Source organism: Blennius ocellaris (assembly GCF_963422515.1).
Source record: "Blennius ocellaris genome assembly, chromosome: 9".
Taxonomy (NCBI): domain Eukaryota; kingdom Metazoa; phylum Chordata; class Actinopteri; order Blenniiformes; family Blenniidae; genus Blennius; species Blennius ocellaris.
In genome coordinates this window covers 6,900,472-6,919,292 of record NC_137658.1, presented here as the reverse complement: position 1 = coordinate 6,919,292, position 18,821 = coordinate 6,900,472, and the positions used below count along the sequence as shown (strand labels likewise).

General features: G+C 40.7%; 1 protein-coding gene across 1 annotated transcript in view; it reads left to right on the top strand.

The window, feature by feature from the left end:
• mid2 (midline 2) overlaps nucleotides 1-18,519 on the top strand; it is a 44,175-nt gene extending 25,656 nt beyond the window's left edge. Inside the window, exons 7-9 of the mRNA XM_080501715.1 lie at nucleotides 2,076-2,237; nucleotides 17,560-17,767; nucleotides 18,094-18,519. Of these exons, the coding sequence (XP_080357841.1) occupies nucleotides 2,076-2,237; nucleotides 17,560-17,767; nucleotides 18,094-18,514 (791 nt within the window). The 3' untranslated portion in view covers nucleotides 18,515-18,519. The remainder of the gene's footprint in view (nucleotides 1-2,075; nucleotides 2,238-17,559; nucleotides 17,768-18,093) is intronic.
• The last annotated feature ends 302 nt before the right edge of the window (nucleotides 18,520-18,821 follow it).

Genomic DNA, 18,821 nt, shown 5'->3' with positions numbered 1-18,821 from the left:
ACCTCGACAGCTGTCACAGTGGAACAGCAGCATTTTTTTTGTGTGTGTGTGTGTGGGGGGGAAAACGGCAAAGGTGTTATTTCATTGACATGATTTGCAGCGGTTGTTTCTCAGTTAGTGGAGCAGGTTGTTTCCCATTCTGTATATTGGCTGTTCGATCCCCCATCTCGCCCTGACTGTATGGCGAGGTGTGCATGGGAACGACACTGAACCCTAAGTTGCTCTCAGAGCACCTTACTAGGCAGCCATCTCGATTGGTCTGTATGTGAGTAACAGTGTGGCTGTGACTGATCATATAAAGTGCAAAGAGACTGCTGGGTAATAGTACACACATATTTCCAAGAGCACACTAAAATAAATCCCTTTTCCATGTTTAATAGTCGATGTATGCACAATGTGTCGCTGGTGATCTCAGATTCAACTTTTGTCTACCACTGTCTTAAATCCTTGTAGTTTTTTTCTGAGAAAAGCTTCTATTAAAGAAAAGAAAGAAAAAAAAAATGAAGGCCATCACGCCAACTTTAGTAGTCTCAATCCCTCATTCATTCTTAAAGCAGCCTCACTTTTAAAGGCCTTATTTGCGTCCCGTGAAGTATTTATATTTACAAGCAGACTTTCAGCCATTACTTATGCATGGTGTTGCCATCTTGCTCAATAATTCACAATGCATCCTCACCAGAGGGGATAAGGTAAATGTGGCCCTGAGAGCCTGTCTCCCTTTCACGGTTTTCATTTTCCTGTTATCCCGCTGGGATTTTAAGAAAAAGACAATCAAAGAGTTGTTCTGATTAGAACTCTACAGATATCGACATCGGCCATAGTGCAAATAAAACAGTTGTTGATTGCAAAAGAAGTCTTTTGTGTTTACCCAAAAATGTGTCACATTATTTATACTATAATTGATGTTAAAAAGTTCATCTTCACTGCTATTGGTAGACTTTAATCCCTGCTTTTGTTTTGTTGTTGTTGTTTTTTTTAAGTTTCCTCCCACCGTCCAGAAATTTGATGCTCGAAATTGGCTCTAAATGTAAGCGTGTTACTCTGTCTGGATGAGAGATGCTTTGCAGTCTACTGCTGAAAATGTTGATCTCCACCTGCTTTCTTGTGGCAACTCCATTTAAATCTTTGTCAAAAGTGAGCGTGGAGGCTCTGGCAGAAACACGTCACACCTTGTTTGTGTTTTAACACGTTCAGCAGATGAACGGTAGCACCAGAACGCACAGCAGCTCTCTTTACAACCCTTCACAGCAACTCTGCCATCTATAATGCACACTTCTCACCTTCTACACAAAACGATATACAGCCTGAGATGACCACTTTGCCAGTAGAGTTGTAGTAATTATAATAAAATGCTGGGTCCGTCATACAGATGAAAGTAGCTGTGACGTTTATGTGTAAATTCATTGTTATAATTTCACACAACAGCCGGGGCCAAAGACGCACCTCAGTGTAGGTGAACGTTTCCTCAGTCCTGAGCTGAAATTTCCTTTTTCATCCCTCACAGTTGGCTCCATCCCACAGACTGAAAAGACCATGTAGCAGGTGCCGGTAGAGCTCAGGCAGCATTACTTACCCACTGTACCGCAAACAGCCTTGAATCAAAGCGCCCACCAACTGGGGTCATGTTGGCTGCCCACGTTTCCATACATTTGAACATTAAAGGCTATCACACTCTTTAGGCCTGAGGCGCTTACTCCTGTTGTCATACTGTGAGTACCGTGCTCCTAATGGCTTATAGTTTCAGCCTCGTGCGCACACAATATCGCCTCAGGGGAGCTTGTCATGATAAACCTGATGGAAAGGTAATGGGATGGATCAGTATGTACACATAAATGTTGCATGGCACTGAGAGCCTTTGGGTCTCTGAGCTTCTTATTGTGCGATGACTCACTTGAGCTTTTGGAGCAAAATAACATTCTGCTCTGTTTAGATTTGGGGTGGGGAACAGTTTTTGATCGTTTGAACATCACTAAAAAAAGATTCTCAGCAGGACTCACCGTAAGCTCCGCGTTCCCCTGTTACTCACGCTGCTTGTGTGTGTGTGTGTGTGGTTTTTTTTTTTGTGACTCCGCCAGGTTTGTACAACTCGGCAGACAGCTGGATGATCGTACCCAACATCAAGCAGAACCACTACACGGTGCACGGCTTGCAGAGTGGCACCCGTTATATCTTCTTTGTCAAGGCTATCAACCAGGCAGGAAGCCGCAACAGTGAGCCAGCTCGCCTCAAAACCAACAGTAAGTGCAGACGCATGTGACGACTTTACCGTCTATTTCATGAACATTTACAAGCCTTGTCGATTTCATTTTGACATTCAACATAATTCAAACTTTTCTAACATCTGCAGTGTTCGGGTAATGTTGAATCTTCCATCAAAGAAAACATATAAGTATAATTTCTTCAACTTAAATGGCTCCTGAGCACTCACTATGGATTACTGCTTCGTGGAAACATGCTTTCCGCCATAGTTACATATAGTTTAATTCAGTTTTCTCGCTGCTCATTTTTTCGAGTAATAGTTTTAGTTTCAATCGAATCTCGTGATGAATATTTGATTTCAAAAACTCTGAGACTCAAAATGTCTACATCTCCTCAAGCTTATAGCAGAATTCTCTTGTGCACCGTTAGTGCACATTACATTAGTGAAGTCAACAGGATGCAGTAAGTAAAGTAAAGCATGCTCATGAAATTTATAAAAGCGCTAGTGTTAACCATAAGAGCGCATTAGGCATAATGAAATTTAGGGCAAGTAGAAGTACAATGTCTATTTTTAATCTGTTTTATCTTCACTGTCACAACAGTTTAAGCTACTATTTGTCTGTGTTAGCACAGTGAGTACACTGAACCTTCTTACCGAATCGTGTTCTTTTTTTGTATTTATGATCTATTCACGTGTACTGTTTCGTGGTTTCCTGTAGACAGAAGCGCAGTATAACTACAGAACTTTCAGTTATTTGGGATTGGGCTCTTGTGGTTCATTTTAGAGCTTGGGTTTACTTATTTTCCTCTCCTGTCAGCTCATGGAGGCTTGTGTTTCACTTTCGACTCATTTAAACCAGTTCTGGTCTCCCGGAGCTTAAACCTGCTCCTCCAAACATCAGCACTGCTGTTGCCTTTCTGTTGGAGAACTGTAGACTCTTTGCCCCCTTTATCTTTCTTTTTTTTAACTACACCAAAGTTTTTTTGGGGGGGGTGGTTTCTACACACTGAGGACTCTTCCTATTTGGCACTTATTATTCCTCTGTTCTCATATTCCTTCCTCCTCCTTGCATATATGTTGTTTTTCCTACTAGGTGAATACAGTTTCAATTGTCATTGTCTCTCCTTGTCTGTGTTTTTTTATATTTTTTACTTCACATTTCCCTCTTGAAGTTGGATTCCCTGCTGCAGAATGATGCCCTAGCATTGAACTCTTCTTCTTTTTTTTTTAAATGCTTCCCTGTCTCTGTTACAATGCTCTGTAAAGGAAAAAGTAAAGTTACTGAAGAAAAAAATGCATACAATTATTCATAATGAACTGATAGAAATCAGTCAGAAAGATACTAATATGCCCGATATCTGCAGTCTGCTTCATGGAAATATAACTCAACCTCAACTGGGGCTCAGAATGAATTAAAACCTTTAGTTATATAGCTAATTTAAGACATTCCCCATGGGTGTTGAATAAAATGTTCAAGTTACTCTTAAATTACAGCCGTAGAAAGATTTGATGTGCCGGCTCCTCTCAGCTTCTGTCAAGAGTCTGGTTGTCGTATTTAGGATTAACAGTAATCTGGATACACCCGGCTGGGGGGGAAACGTTGTGTCTGGCAAAATGCCATATTCAAGGAATGATCTCTACTCCTTCTATTCTATTTTTTTTTTTTTTCATAAAACACTAATGTATTCAAATGATTTGAAGCACAAAAGCTTTTCTGCATCTCCTTTGGTAGCCAAGGGCTTGTGTATGATCAATTAAAATCAGTAATTTAGTGTACATTTCCATATAAAGCACTAGTGTGTGGGACCTGAAGGGGATCTACTGACAGAAATGAAGTATGATATTCACCCATCCGCCCGCGTGCTTTATCTCCTTTGACCAGACCAGGGTTGGGAAGCTGAAGCCAAGCCCATTGGCTGAGACACTGCGTTCACCCCGGAGAGTCTGCCAGTCCATCACAGGGCTAACATGGAAAGAGACAAATATACACACACACACAGACACGCTCGTATATGGACAGTTTAGAATCACCAGTTAATTAAACACTGTCTGTACTGTAAGAGCGTGCCAGAGTGTGTGAATAAAACCCTCACAGGTACAGGAGGAACATGTAAACAGCTGATAGGCAACACTCCTGCCATACCATCTTGTATATAACATCACTATGTTTTTAATAGTGTTTAATCCCTTTAAACTAAGATTAGTAGAGTCCTTAGAGGAATCTGTCATGTTACATATTACTCTGCTTTTTTTTTTTTTCTCACAGTAAACGGGAAGAAAAAAAGGAATTCAGATATCACTTTTCATGCGTGTAGCACATTTCAGAGGCACCATAGCGCTTCTCCACAGTTCAAAGAAAACAGTGGGAGGGTCATGCAGTTGCACTAAATATTTTTCCCTGGAGCTTTAAAAGGTTTGTGTGTTTCTATTTAGCAAGTAGTGATCGTTTACAAAAAAAGATCACAAAACCTGTTGCTCATCTTGCAGTTTGAAAGCATGCACAAAAAGAATTACAACTGAGAATAAAAAAAACCTTTGCATTAATGTAACTTTTGGTGGTCCATTTGAAAACTTTTAGCATTTATGTAAATAAAGACTAGTACTCAGCATAAATATATTTTATTATTGAGCTCTCATCAACTGAAGCATACTATTCATATGATTTTATGAAATTCATGGGTTGGAGCCAATCCTCATTGACCCTGGACAGGTCACCAGTACAGAAGAAGAATCAGACAATCACAAAGAGTCACATTCAAACTGTCCTGTGATGTTTGAAATCCAACTACTACATCACCCTGCAGTCCCTCCTTAACCAACTATGATCATTATGCTGCATAAGAAGTACTAAGGGATCAAATGACATTGCAAACTCAGTATGAATTAGTGAAAAGAGTGGCTCTGAGTGATGAACATACTGGCAATTATCACTTAAAATGTGCAGTTCCTTTCAAAAGTTAGTGACTCTCTGAGAACATAATGCAGCATTCAGCAGGTAATGATCCAGAAATTTCCCAGAGGAGTTTTTTTCTAGACCAGTCAGTTAAATTAACATATATTTGCCAGGTGGTGTGAAACATAACTCCAAATGAGGGATAATGTTATTCTTTAGTGCACAGATGTGCAAATAAGCAGCTGCTTGCCAGGGTGATTTGAAGAAAAAAAAAACTTAAAGGAAACCAAAGTGGAGGCTTTTCTTACTGAATTCAGTAAGAAATGAGGATTTCTTTCGCAAAAAGTGTGGATTCGATTCAGCATTTTCATACATTTTGTAATGAATGGGTTAGTGTTGTTTGTGTGACTTTCTCAGTTTCATTCTTTTTATAAAATGCTTGAGTATTATATCCTTAGATGATTTAAAACGGAATGCTGTACATTAAAAAGACACAAAGGTATAATTGTCATTTTCTCCCCTTTTTTGGCTCATAACATAAATTTAACACATTTTTATTGTTATTAGCGTTCAGGGGGCCTGTAGAAAATATTACTCCTTCTTCTCCAACATTTCTGCTCTTCATCTCTATATGACACTGCCATCTGGCACTTTGAAAAGCATCCAAGTATCACCCAGCCACTCTTCTTTGGGTTTATCTTCCCGACGCTCCCCTTCACTTTCTCCTCATTTTCAGTTCGGTAAAGTTTTATTGGCACAAGGTAATCATTAAAAATGCTGCTGAAAAGTGACAGACGGTTTGGATGTATTCATGTACGATGATGAATCCATTTACATTCATCATATAATAAGCTACAGGCTCTGTCACTGTTTTTGTACAATGAGACATGAATAAAGAAGATGATTATGGTAACAACTTTTCAGAATAAGGTGCATTTCTTGCACATATTTTGCAATCAAACTCAAGGAAGTGATGATAATCTGTGTTTTTAGAAACCTTTCATCCTGTTCGAGCTTCCTACCAGAATAATTAGTTGTAGCCAGTGTGATTGTTTCTCTGTATTGAAATACAGGACTATACATGCTGTATACGCTTGTATATGATGTGGCACAGGCCTTAAAGACAAATTCCTCCTCTTTCTCTCCATTCACTCCCACTCTGTCACTTCTCCCGTCCTGTAGCTGTGCTACCAGCAAGAAAAAGCTTGTCCACCCACAACCAACACGAGCACTGTTTCTCAGCCTTTGATTGACAATCCTTTTTTTCTGTAATGATTCGGACGCCTCATCACAATAACAACAAAGTGATGAGTATTTTCATCTGTGACTGAGGTTTTGTGCATTTCAGTTCAGTTCAATTAAGTTTTATCGGGCAAAAAGTAATAATGTGAAAATGCTGCCAAGTGGTGGCAGACAGTTCAGAGAGATGACATTACATTAATTACATTACATTACATTGTGTACAATGCTTTCACGATAAGTAAATAATAAGCAATACAAAAGTTCTGCTTTTTTTCCATGAAAGCTCTATTGCCTTTTTGTTGGAAGAAATAATTATCATGGCTCATGTCAGATGCCGTATATATGCTGAATTCTTGCACATGCAATCAAACTGAGAATATGAGCTGTCAAACTATTGGAGCCATCAACCAGACAAAAAACTGTTGAGAATGCGTTCATCTTCCATGCTTTTCCTCTGTAATGTTGTCCTACAATATTTTAGCATAATACTGTATAAACACAATGTGCATACACAACATTATACTGTGTGGGGCTGATGTAAATTGTAAAGGAGAATTCCCGCTCTCTCCTCTGTCACGGCTCCCCATCCTGTAACTGTGCCATCAGCAGCAGGGGGAAAAAAAAACTTGTCCACCCACAACCAACGCTAGATTCTCAGCCTTTGATCGACGTTCCTTTTGTCTGTAATGATTCAGACGAGCCGTCAAAATAACAACAGACCATTTAATATTTCTGTCTGTGACTCAGGCTTTGTGGTTTTGGCTTCGGCACCTGCTCACTGTGTTTCTGCGTCGGTCCGATTACACGTCTTTGTCCCTCTTTCTTTGCCTCGTTCCATCTCTCCCACTCTCTCCTCCCTCTTTTTGTCACCGGAGTTGATATTCAGATTAAAGTGCCTCACTCCTCTGTTTAAGTGAAGCGAGAGTGGTGCTTTTGGATTTAAATGGGTCACAGCAGAACTTATCACAGCTATCTTGCTTTGACAGGCTTATTAGATTTATTTTTTTATTTTTTTTTACGCTTTTTGAATTCGAGTAGCACTATTTTGAGGACTAAACATTTCTTTATTGCTATGTGAGTGTCCCGCTTTCTCTGTGGTTGGATTGGAAGGTTTAGCTGTCTCATTTTTATTTATTCTTTTTTTTTTTGGTTGAGAAGCTCCCAGGGCGTTTAGCTTAAACTCAAACTAAACTTAAACTAAACATACTTCAGTGACATATCGCAGTCGTAGAAAGCCATACGTCGCGTGTAGATAATGAGCAACAAACTTTAATGCACACAAAAAGGTAAGCAAAGAAACTGCATTGTCAATCATTTTTGTTGCTGAAAAATGACAATTGCTGCCCTGGTTCTTTGGTTTGACTTTGAGAAAACAATTAGCAGTATAACTCAATGTTTTATGTATTCAATGCTTAATAAATCTGCACTCCATTCACAGAGGCGTTACAGTAAATCGAAGTATTGGCATCAGTCCTGAAAGGAGTTTAAATGCTGGGAGCGATTTTGGGACGGGGTTTTCTCTGACTCCACGAGACCATTCCATGCCGAGATACCTGTGTTAACATAATGCCTTGTCATGGCTTCAAACTCTCCCCGTTTCTTCTTTGTGTCCTCAGTTGCTCCTCTTCTGGCACATTGTCCTCTGTTACCTCTGGCTACAACATATGATCACTCGGTCTGGTGCCATTTTCCAATCTTATGCCATCTGTCAATTCATCCCAAAGCTAAAGCGTTTCTCCTCATGATGCTGCCACCTTTTGGTGTCAGCAGAGACAACGATTTTAGCCCCACAGAACTTCAGCATTGTATTAAATGTGTTCCTCTCGCTAAATGATGGCCAAACGACATGCACTGACAGGTTGTAGTATTCAGCATATCTTAAGATATTAATATATATCGTGAGAATGAGTGGCATGTTGGAACTTGAAGAAATTAAAGGAGTATTCACGGGATCGGTGTTCCACAAAAATGCTGTGTAAACCCTCCTGCAGCTCCACAGTGAGCTACATGAAAGCTGATTGATTGCTTCATTTTAGCTGCCATCATGTGGAGCAGACAAACTAATCGTTAAAAAACAAAAAGAAATCTAGAGAGCACACCCATATAGGCATTTTCTCTCATCTGTGCTTGTGCCGAGAAACTACATGAGCTCAATCTTGTACAACTCACCTCAGAGCTTTCAAACTCCTCCGGATAAGGGAATGAAAAAAATATAGCGATGCAGAGATTTGAATCTTTCTTTATTTAAACAGTCTGATGTAAATGCAAACCTACACCCGGTGGAGTACCCTTTTAATGGCTTCACATCCTGTCTGATACAATTCAGTTGACTTGATTGAGACAACATTCAAAATCATGTCTTAAAGCTTTCAGGGGCTTTTTAGGTCACTCCAACGAAACCACTTATTGAACCCTGAGTGGCTGAAGGGGAGCAGCAACTCTAATGCCGTAGTATATAAAAGTATCACCACGCTATTAGATGCTCACGGCTAACATGTGAAGTAACTCACAGCTTCTTGGAAAAAAAAAAAAAACACATGAATTAAGTATGATGAAGATGAAGGCAGTTGAGGAGAGAGTGGGTGGTACATGTGTGCCCGCTCCTGTGTGACCTTTCTTTGCTGTGACCACATTTCTGCATTTACCCCATCGCGGGCTGCGACCAGGTTTCTAATGGGACTCTCCTTGAGAATGAAGGAGGAAAACGACAGACAGACAGAGGGACAGTGACTCTGCAAGGTGATGAAAAGTGACAGATTGAGAGTGAGAGAGGGAGCGTGTCAAGTGAATAGAAGACACCAAATAGCTCTTTGCAGGGATGAGTGTCTGCAGACATAAGCGACCTCAGCCCACTGATTTTTGCCCCATAACACTGTCTCTGGGCTTTAGCGATGCACACAGGTGAGTGAAATTACATTGTGACAGTCTGGTTTACTGGTTTCAATTCTTCAGTGTGCATGAAAAACTCGGTGCTATAATTAAAATACACGCTTTCATGCATTGTAATGTATATTTTTAATATTTAAATATAGAATTAATCCCTTCCTTTATTCTCTATAAATCCAAATAATGAAGACCGTTATGATTAAAAAATATCCAATCATAATGCCATGATTACATTTGTTGTAAAAGCACTGTATTTCCATGGATTTATTGGCATGAAATTGAATAAATTTTGCATCTCCGTGTGGTCACAACTTATTAAAGATGTGGCTGAGAGAGCAGGATTTTTACATTAATTTATACAGCTTTTAATAGATTTAATAGTTTCCTGTTTGTGCTTTTTAATTGGCCGTCTGTCTCATTAATAAATTCACATCAACAAGAAACTTTGAGCAGAGCCACAGCATTCGGGATGAGTCATATTCACAGGTTCTGTGCAGAGGTTTTACAGTGAAATCATGCAGCATCATTTTCTATCTGTATATTCCCATTTCTAAGCTGAGTATTATTCCACACTGCAGGCCACTGGCTGTCAGGTTTGGTCAGAAAAAGCAGGCTGCACTGTTCATACTGTCTGATTTGATTGCGGGTGCAGGCGGAAGTCAAATACAAGATGTGAGTTTCTTCCCGCTACAAATTCAGCCCATGTTCCCAGACGAAGAACAACCTTTTTAAAGACATTTCTTACTTTTTTAGACTCTGTGCAAACTTTTGATGTGGAATATTCTTTATACTTATGTTCACGAAGACAACATGTTGAAAGCATCAGCTCTGGTTTAATATCTCTTTATTCACATATACAACAGACCTCATACCGTGAGCTTTTATAAGTTACCCAACTGAGGCACGATTGTGTATTTTTGGTTATTCCAATGACGATCAGCATCTTTCATACTCCAGCACTTTGAACTACAGCTGCGTGAAAGAGATACTTCTGTCATTTTGTAGCACAATTATAAAGAGCCTATACCTACAACATAAATACAGCCTTAAATATGGCCTTTATTTAGCCGCTTCATTGTTTTTCTCTCGAGGACTAGGCTCTATTTTCGGTGAGCACATTGTTTGTGTCCAAACAAAAGCTGATCTCGATGTATGCTGGCCGTCCTTCAGGCAGCTACTTTGCTGACAGTCAAACACTGGACTGTTGACTTTACAATATTCGCCAGTCTGTTGGTAAACTATTCTGGGCATCCATATTGTGTGTACCAAGTGGGGAGTCGGCGAGCTCCCTGGAGAGTGTGTGTGTGTGTGTGTGTGTGTGTGTGTGTGTGTGTGTGTGTGTGTGTGTGTGTGTGTGTGTGTGTGTGTGTGTGTGTGTGTGTGTGTGTGTGTGTGTGTGTGTGTGTGTGTGTGTGTGTGTGTGTGTGTGTGCGTGTGTGCGCGTGTGCGTGTGTTCACGTATACCTACAATATTTGATTATTTCACTGATCCGAGCCTCTGTGGTTGGTGAGCCACTGAAATCCAGGCTGAAAATATCACATGTCAAGGTGCCCCCCTTCCCTCCCTCCCTCCCTCCTGGGGTACACGTCTCTCTTCTCTTTACAGGACTTGCAATAATATTTACCCAGCATGCATCTCTGGTGACAGGCCTCAAGCTACCACGCAGACCCTAAAGTAAACAGTTGGAGGTGGAGAGGAGACGGCTGGAAGTGTGAGGAAGAGGTGAGGGAGAGGATAAACACAGAGAGGAGGGGTTGACCACATGACACAGTGGTGTATGCCGCATTGGGTGTATTCAATATTGTCCCTGGTTTGATTCCAGGGAAATCTGTTCCACATGCCATATTGGGAAAATAAATAAACAACTCCTTGTTGTTAAAGTAACATAGCTCAAATGAACGGTATAAAACTAGCTGTGTTTCACTTTGTAACAACACAACACAATAAGATTAACTTATGAGTCCAATAAGACTGAATAAAACCTGCTGAGTTGTGAACTGTGAAAAACCAGCATGTCTCATTAAACTGGGGTAAAGGAGATGGTTTTTAAAATGATCTATAATCTGGGCAGCTGTGCAAAAGGTTCTGATGTAGATACATGAACATGTACTGTAAACATAAGGGATATTCCTTAGTTTAAATAAATTGATACAACAAAGGTAGATTTGTTGTTTATCTAGATTATGTACAATCTCAGTCCATTGTGAATTTTTCTGCCAAAGCCTCAGTGACTTTAGATATACCATTTACAGTAAAACTGATTTACAACGTAATGGGTTTCATTTCTGCTGCATGCGACAAGAAACCCGACATTCTATCTGGAGCCAAAAAAACACAGGGTTTTTTTTTTTGTGTGTCAAAACAAGGCAGCACAGCCATAAACATTGAGTGTTCATTGTATTACATGAAGATTACCTGCAACTCTGAGACAGCCTAAATTGCCAACATCCTACCTGCCATGTACCTTAAAACAACTGTAATGAATGTTTGTAGATAAACTGGTTCACTTTCAAAGTTTCACTTCACTTGTGCCTGAAATCCTTAACAAATAAAAATGGCAAGACCGTTCAGTACATATATTGTAATAAAGGTGTGTAAAAACAATATGCACATTCCCCCTGTAAAAAGAAACTGAAAGGGTCAAAATGACAATTAGACGCATTTAATTTTTTTTGGGGGGGGGGCTCGATATATGAGATGAGAATTCTTCATAAGTGTTCGAAACTACAACAGAGCAACACTTTGCATATCACGGAAGCTTCAATCCTCTTTCGTCCTACATGTCAATGCACTGAATCACAATTTAAAACAGTCTACCAATGTAGACCAACCATGTAAATGACATTTGTTGTAGGTAGGGTTAACTTTGATTTTGGGGCGCATCGGCTCAAATTCAACACTTTGGGTTGAAGTTTATCTGGAATTTAAATTCTCTGAGTCTGTTACAAGTTGTAATGAATTCCGTGGCAGATTTATTGGTGTACTACTTCAATTAGAAATCAATGGGATTCTTCTTCATACCATTTTAAACCTGATATGTAGTAATGAAAGTCAATAAAGGCAGTGGATTCCCGAGTTTTGTTATTTGATTCTTTGCTCTTTACAAATACTGTTGTTCCACATTTGCTGGCTCAAACCACCACCTTCCATTCAGTCCACTGAGAAAATGTCCGCAAGGGAAGAGAGGTAAATTGTTGGCTTAAGATGGGTTAAAAAGCTGCTAGGTTGGGAATTTTTTTTTCTCTCATGACAAACAACACACTGAATGTGACAGCTGAAAGCTCAGTACCACACCAAGGAAAGCTTGGTATCGATCAGCAGCTCTTGGACGTTTCCCTGCATTGCAGCACATTTATGAGCTTTTGCTTTTTACTCCAGAGGAGATGACCTATATTACTGAGACTGTAGCTTTGTTTAAATGAATGGATATATTTTACGCACGTAACTTGAGAGCCCTGAACAGTGAGTCTTTCACATGCTTTTACTCTAACGAACCGTCAAGAGAAACTTCCATTCCAAAAACGGCCTCTTAATCACAGTGAAATTCTAAGTAGACCCAGAAGCTTCACTTGAAATTATTTTTCTAGCACTGGTCTCTGAAGACTTTCCCCAGTTCATTAAAGGGTGAAGCTGAGGGAGATCAAAAACTACTGTTTGTCTTTGCTTTTCACAACACAAGGATATTTTTTCTTTCAGTTTTTGGCCAGAGATCTGTAAAAAAGAAAAAGATTTTTGAAGAAGGCACAAAAGGCAAGAAGCAATACAAGTCAGGTAGCACTTCACATTCCCATTGTGCTATCAACTGTCCTCGGTCATGTTCCGTGGTTGATGCATTTTTGATGTCAGCTGTACAGATCTGCATGTCAGTGGAATGAAAGTCGTCGTTACACACCACATTACATATGAATCACACAATTAGAAGCCAAGATGGCATGCCGTCGTGCATTTTAATGACATGCGGTGCCTTTGCATGTTCAGTAGAGATTGAGAAAGCAGAGAAAAGATGGAAGGTTGTGTTCGACTGAGGGTGTGTCAAGAGAGCAGTGTGTCCCCGGTGCCGCTGCTCCTTCTGCTGTAATTGTTTGGTTATGCAGTAAAATGGATCTTTTTCTTTCTATTCCCCTCATTACAGGGGCAGCTCAGTCTATCCCTCTGCAAGAAAAAGTGAGCCAGGAAAACGCAGAAGCCTCAGTGAAATGGACTGAATTGAAAAAAAAAAGTCAATTACCCAGATGCTGTCCCATTGCTAGTATTTCAACAAGAACCCAGCAGAATGAAGTTGGGATAAAATTACTCCTTATAAAAGTCCCCCCCAACAGAAGCCTCTTTTATTTCTCTTTTTCTTCTTAATATAGTTTTTTTTTCTTCAATGTTTTACAAGTCTCCATTAAAGACCTCCAAGTCTTTAACAATGTGCAGCTTCAAGGCAGCTAACAGAGACCAGTTATCGTCTCCGCAGGCACTATGAAATATCTTTGATTGCTACTGTATGCCTGCGGAGTGAACGCCGACTAATCACGGTCACTTTCCCCCACAAAAAATGTGTAGGATTTGCTGTTTCAGTCTCTTTACTGTTTGATCAGAACTGAAAGCAAACTGCATGTGTGTGTTTATCTCGGCGATACTCTTTGGGAGCAATTAGCATCAACTCAGTTTTACGGTCAACTTCATGTGAACTTTGTGTGTTGTTTCCTGAGACAGTCAATATGAAAGGGATTCTCAACTTTCTTAGATGTTGACATTCATTTTTCTGCATTGGATTTATTTTATTTTCTGTTCAGTAATGTGAAATGCCACACATGCCTTCTTTTCTCCTTTAGGCCGACACCGTAGCACTCCACAAGAAATCACATTTGGCGTGTTCTGTGACTGCTCCTAGCAAACACCAGTCCAGTATATTCACTTTGACCTCAGGTCTGTTCATTTTATAGCGAATCTAAAACACCAGGGAGCTTCAGTGGCAGAAGAATTACTCTCATATGTTTCTGGAAAAAAAGAAAAATGCCTCAAAATTGAAAATCCTTCATCACAGTTAGGGTAAGTACTACTGAAGGACTTTATGTAATGAAATTACTGAGATTGATCTCAAGTACTTGTAGATTTTGAGTGGCGTACTTGTGGAAATGTGCCATGCTGCTCACAGGTTCTTTAAAACGGAGCATGAAGAACGCGTTTAATGATCAGAGACCTGGATTTATGTCAGGTTGTGTGAAAATGTGCAACAGTAATTGACTGAACAGATTAGTAGGGATTAGCAGTCTCACCTCACAGAGAGGAAAATCCCCAGTTTGAATCCGAGCCTTAATAGGTAGAGTTTGCACGTTCTCCCTGTTTGTGTATCGGTTTTGCAGCATCCTCCTGCAATCTAAAGACGTGTGTGTATTAGGTGAATTTCGTCCATCCATCCATCTTTTATACCGCTTATCCTGTTTAGGGTCGCGGGGTGCTGGAGCTGATCCCAGCTTACGGTGGGCCAGAGCAGGATAAACCCTGGACAGGCCTCCAGTCCATCACAGGGTATTGAATTGTTGTTGTTAAATTGTATGTGAGATTGATAGACTGGCGACCTGTCCAGGGTTGTACTCTGCCTTCACCTGCCTTCACCTTCAGGACCCTTGGTTGGATAAAGAAGTGTAGAAGAGGGATAATTGTACTACACAAGCCATTTTACCCACTTCGATAGTTGTTGTGCCCCACTCGGCTCAGGTACTGCGCGTACACATCATTTCTCACATACCAAGTATCCACATGTTAAACACAATCGCCGTCTGCCCTACTTTCTCTTTTTAGAAGAGCCCTACCAGCATAGATGCCAAACATTGCCACTTGGCAATTTATTGTACTGTATGTCTGCATTTGTGGCTGTAATTGTAGCCGTGTGCGTGTGTGTGTGTCTGCTTGCCCTCTACCGTCACGTGCGTCTCCCCTTCCCCAACCCCGGGCCCAGCCCGGGCTCTCAGGAGTCATCCCCTGGAAAGGCATGACAGAGCCCCAGTGTTTGGAAATGGCTGCGCTGGCAGCGATAAGCAGTTCAAAGAAGGGAGCGCATTAATGTAATTGGCTGCCAGCAGCACATTGGCCTCGTCGTCTCATATCCACACGCAGTAACACACACTCACCACGCAGATTATTTGAGGGGAGTGTGTGAGAGAGGAGAGAGGATAGAGGGGATGAGAATGAAAGAATGAGGGAAGAGAGATGAAGGGAAGGGCAGATAGAGAGAGGGGAGGAGGAGTCGGGGTCCTCATTGTGTCGCTCATTAAGCCATGGGAGGCTCAGGGAGGCTGAGAGATGAGATGAGAGGTGTCAGAGTTAAATGTCAGGTCTGGAAGGGACGTGGCTGACTTCCATGAAGCCTCCATACACACACACACACACACACGTGAACATTGATAGGCAGAGAAGGGTTCCTATGCTGAATCTTCAGCCTCATATTATCCCCTCAACTTCTCCTTCCCTACTCTCTCTTTAGCTCGTCTCTTTCTGCCACTCACCTAGTTTTGCCCTCTCAATTTTCCACCCATTACACCCAAATTACTGGTGTCATTGCAAACTGAATTGTTGCAGTCGGATAGTAGCATTTCCGCTGAATAGCCCCAACTGCTACCGACTGTGGTGGAAGTGAAGGCTATTTCCTTCAGCTAATTTCCAAGTCTGTGTGATTGGAAGCACAGAGGAAAAATGCCGTGTGGCTTCCTCTGCTGTTATGAAATGTTTTCACCAAAGGCTGTATGAAGCTTTGAAGTTCCGTCTCTCGCCCCTTGTATTTCAAACATTCTCCTTTTCTGTCTCTCCCTGTGAGTTCTCTGCGAGCACTTCCCACCTCACTCTATTTATTTTCTCCTCTTGCCGCTGCTCCAAGTTAAAATCTTACTCAAATTTTGTTTTATTCCTATTCTCAGCTCTTTCACCCTTTGATCTCGTACTATCTCCTGTCTTTTTTTTTTTTGTCTTCGTTGTTTGTCCTGGAAATAACTGTTTAGGCTCATGTGCCTTTAATTATTAAGACATTCTGATTGTTGTTTTCATTTAAAAAGATTTTTGTCTGCAAATTCTTTCTTTTTTTCCCCAAATACAAGCCGTCTTTTTATGATCAGGACCATCTCGTATTTGAACTAGTGTGGCAATTGCTGTGAGGAAGAAAAAAAAGAGAAAACAGTGAAGCCTGAATTCCAGAGACCCGACCACCTTTGTGGCAAATCAGGATTTTAAATTGGCTGGGAGAAAACGGCTGGAGGATGTGAAGTACCAAACAGGCTGATGTAGTTCAGATAAATAAGCAGGACTCTCACTTCTTTTATAGTAAATCAGACATTTTAGATCCAAATTATTACCAAATCAACTTGAGATGAAAGTGATATGCAACATAAACAAGGAAACTCTGTCATGGAATATTCCTGTAGTCCATATTTATGTTAATAGTAGTAGTTTTAGGAGTAGTGGCAGTAAGGAAGTTAAGGTTATTTACTATATAGTGCCATTCAGATGCAAAGCAATTCCCTGTGTTTTATTGAGCACGCAGTTGTGCAATAAAAATAGAAAGAGCTAAAATAAATTCAGACAAAGTACATAAGAAAGGCATAAAATATGGGCGAATAAAGTAAATAAAATAAGTGGAATTTATTGTTTATATGGAAGCCTGAGCACATAATAGTTTAAGAACTGATTTAAAAGAAGTGAGCATGTCGACAGTCCTCAGGTGTTCACATGACATGTGTCATCGCTCCCATAAATATCACTCAGCACTTTAGTTAGTGCAGCTTCACTGCTGTTTGGATTTAAATCCTGACTGAAAAACATTAGAATAGTTGTTTTGCACTTTAAAAGCAATCATTTGTGTAAAAACTGTGATATTCATACCTTAAGAAAAATGTAGCCCAGGAATTAGTTGTAAAATCCACCTCAATACCACAAAAAAGGATGATGATGCCTTTAGAATATAGTCCAATTTTTTTTATTTTACTTTTTACTTTTGTGCTTGAATATATTTTAGAACTTTTACTTTTTTCTACTTTTACTCCACTAACTAAGTCTAATTGCTGCTCCTTCTATATCTTATTGATATGTGTACGTCTTAGGGTAAGAATGTGAGTACTGTACTTTTACTAACTCTGAACATCTCATCTCCAACGGTCTCCCACTGTTCTTCATTTCATACTTTTGTTTTTTTCCCACAGCAAACTTAATTTATTCCAAAAGCTGAGCACAATTTACCAAGTTCATTAATAAAACCGAACTCAAAACAATTTTTTGTGCTTCACCATGAAGCTTATTATCTCATGTTGGTAATGATATTATTACAGAGGCATTCATTTGTGTCTTTTTTTTTTTTTCTAGGTCAACCCTTCAAACTGGACCCAAAGACAGCCCACAAGAAGCTCCGTCTGTCCAATGACTGTCTGACCATGGAGAAGGACGAGAGCTCGCTGAAGAAGAGCCACACCCCGGAGCGTTTCAGCGGCACGGGCTCCTATGGAGCTGCTGGTAACGTCTTTATTGACAGTGGCTGCCACTACTGGGAGGTGCTGCTCGGAGCATCCACATGGTAAGAAACACAGATGTACACGAGTGCCTTATATAAGCCTGCAAGGAGACGTGGTAAACTGAAATATCTTTCTTTTGGGAGTTTAAATCTAGGCTGTTATGCAAACACCAACCCCCCCACACATACACACACACACTTTATACTCTTATCTAATTATATTCTTTTCGCTAATTGGCTGTGAAGAAGACCTCTTCAAGCAGGAAAGACCCAAAGGGCCTGTGCCTTTCTTGTGTGTCCTCAGCATGAGGTAGCTTAACTGTGCAAGTCATTAAGGAGGACACTACTTTCAGATCACTAATGTGTTCCAAAATGTTCCTTCCCTGCAGGTATGCTATCGGCGTGGCTTACAAATCAGCCCCGAAAAATGAATGGAGCGGCAAGAACTCGTCCTCATGGGTGTTCTCTCGCTGCAACAACAACTTTATGGTGCGCCACGATGGTAAGGAGATGCTGGTGGAGGCCAGTCTGCAGCTGAGGCGGCTGGGCGTCCTGCTGGACTACGACAACAACTCACTGTCCTTTCATGACGCCATGAATTCGCAGCACATTCACACCTTCGAAATCTCCTTCCTCCTCCCCGTCGTACCCACGTTCATGATCTGGAACAAGTCGGTCATGATACTCTCAGGGCTACCGGTCCCCGATTTTGTCGATGGTGTGTCAGATCTCCAAGAGCAGCAGCAGCAGCAGATGGGCCTGTGTCGACAGGAATCGCCGTACTTGACCGGGATGAAGACCTGCCACTGACTGCTTCTGGGACTGATTTCGGTTGGGGGGGGGGGGGGGGGGGGGGGTTTCGGGAGCTGAAAGACGATGGCAGCGTAACCGAGTGCTGCCCTTATCTTCATGAATGAAGAGGTTGCTTTCTTATGAATTTAGAAAGTGTTGGAATTATGCATACCGGTTTGGGAAAAAAAATGTCAGTCCTGTTTGTCTGTAGCCTTTTTTTTTTTCCAAAACCATGAGTGAATAGAACAAGGTCTATTGACTGCAAACGTGAAAAACAAAATCTATAAATATATATAATCATCTGATGCCCTGGAGTCACTGACAT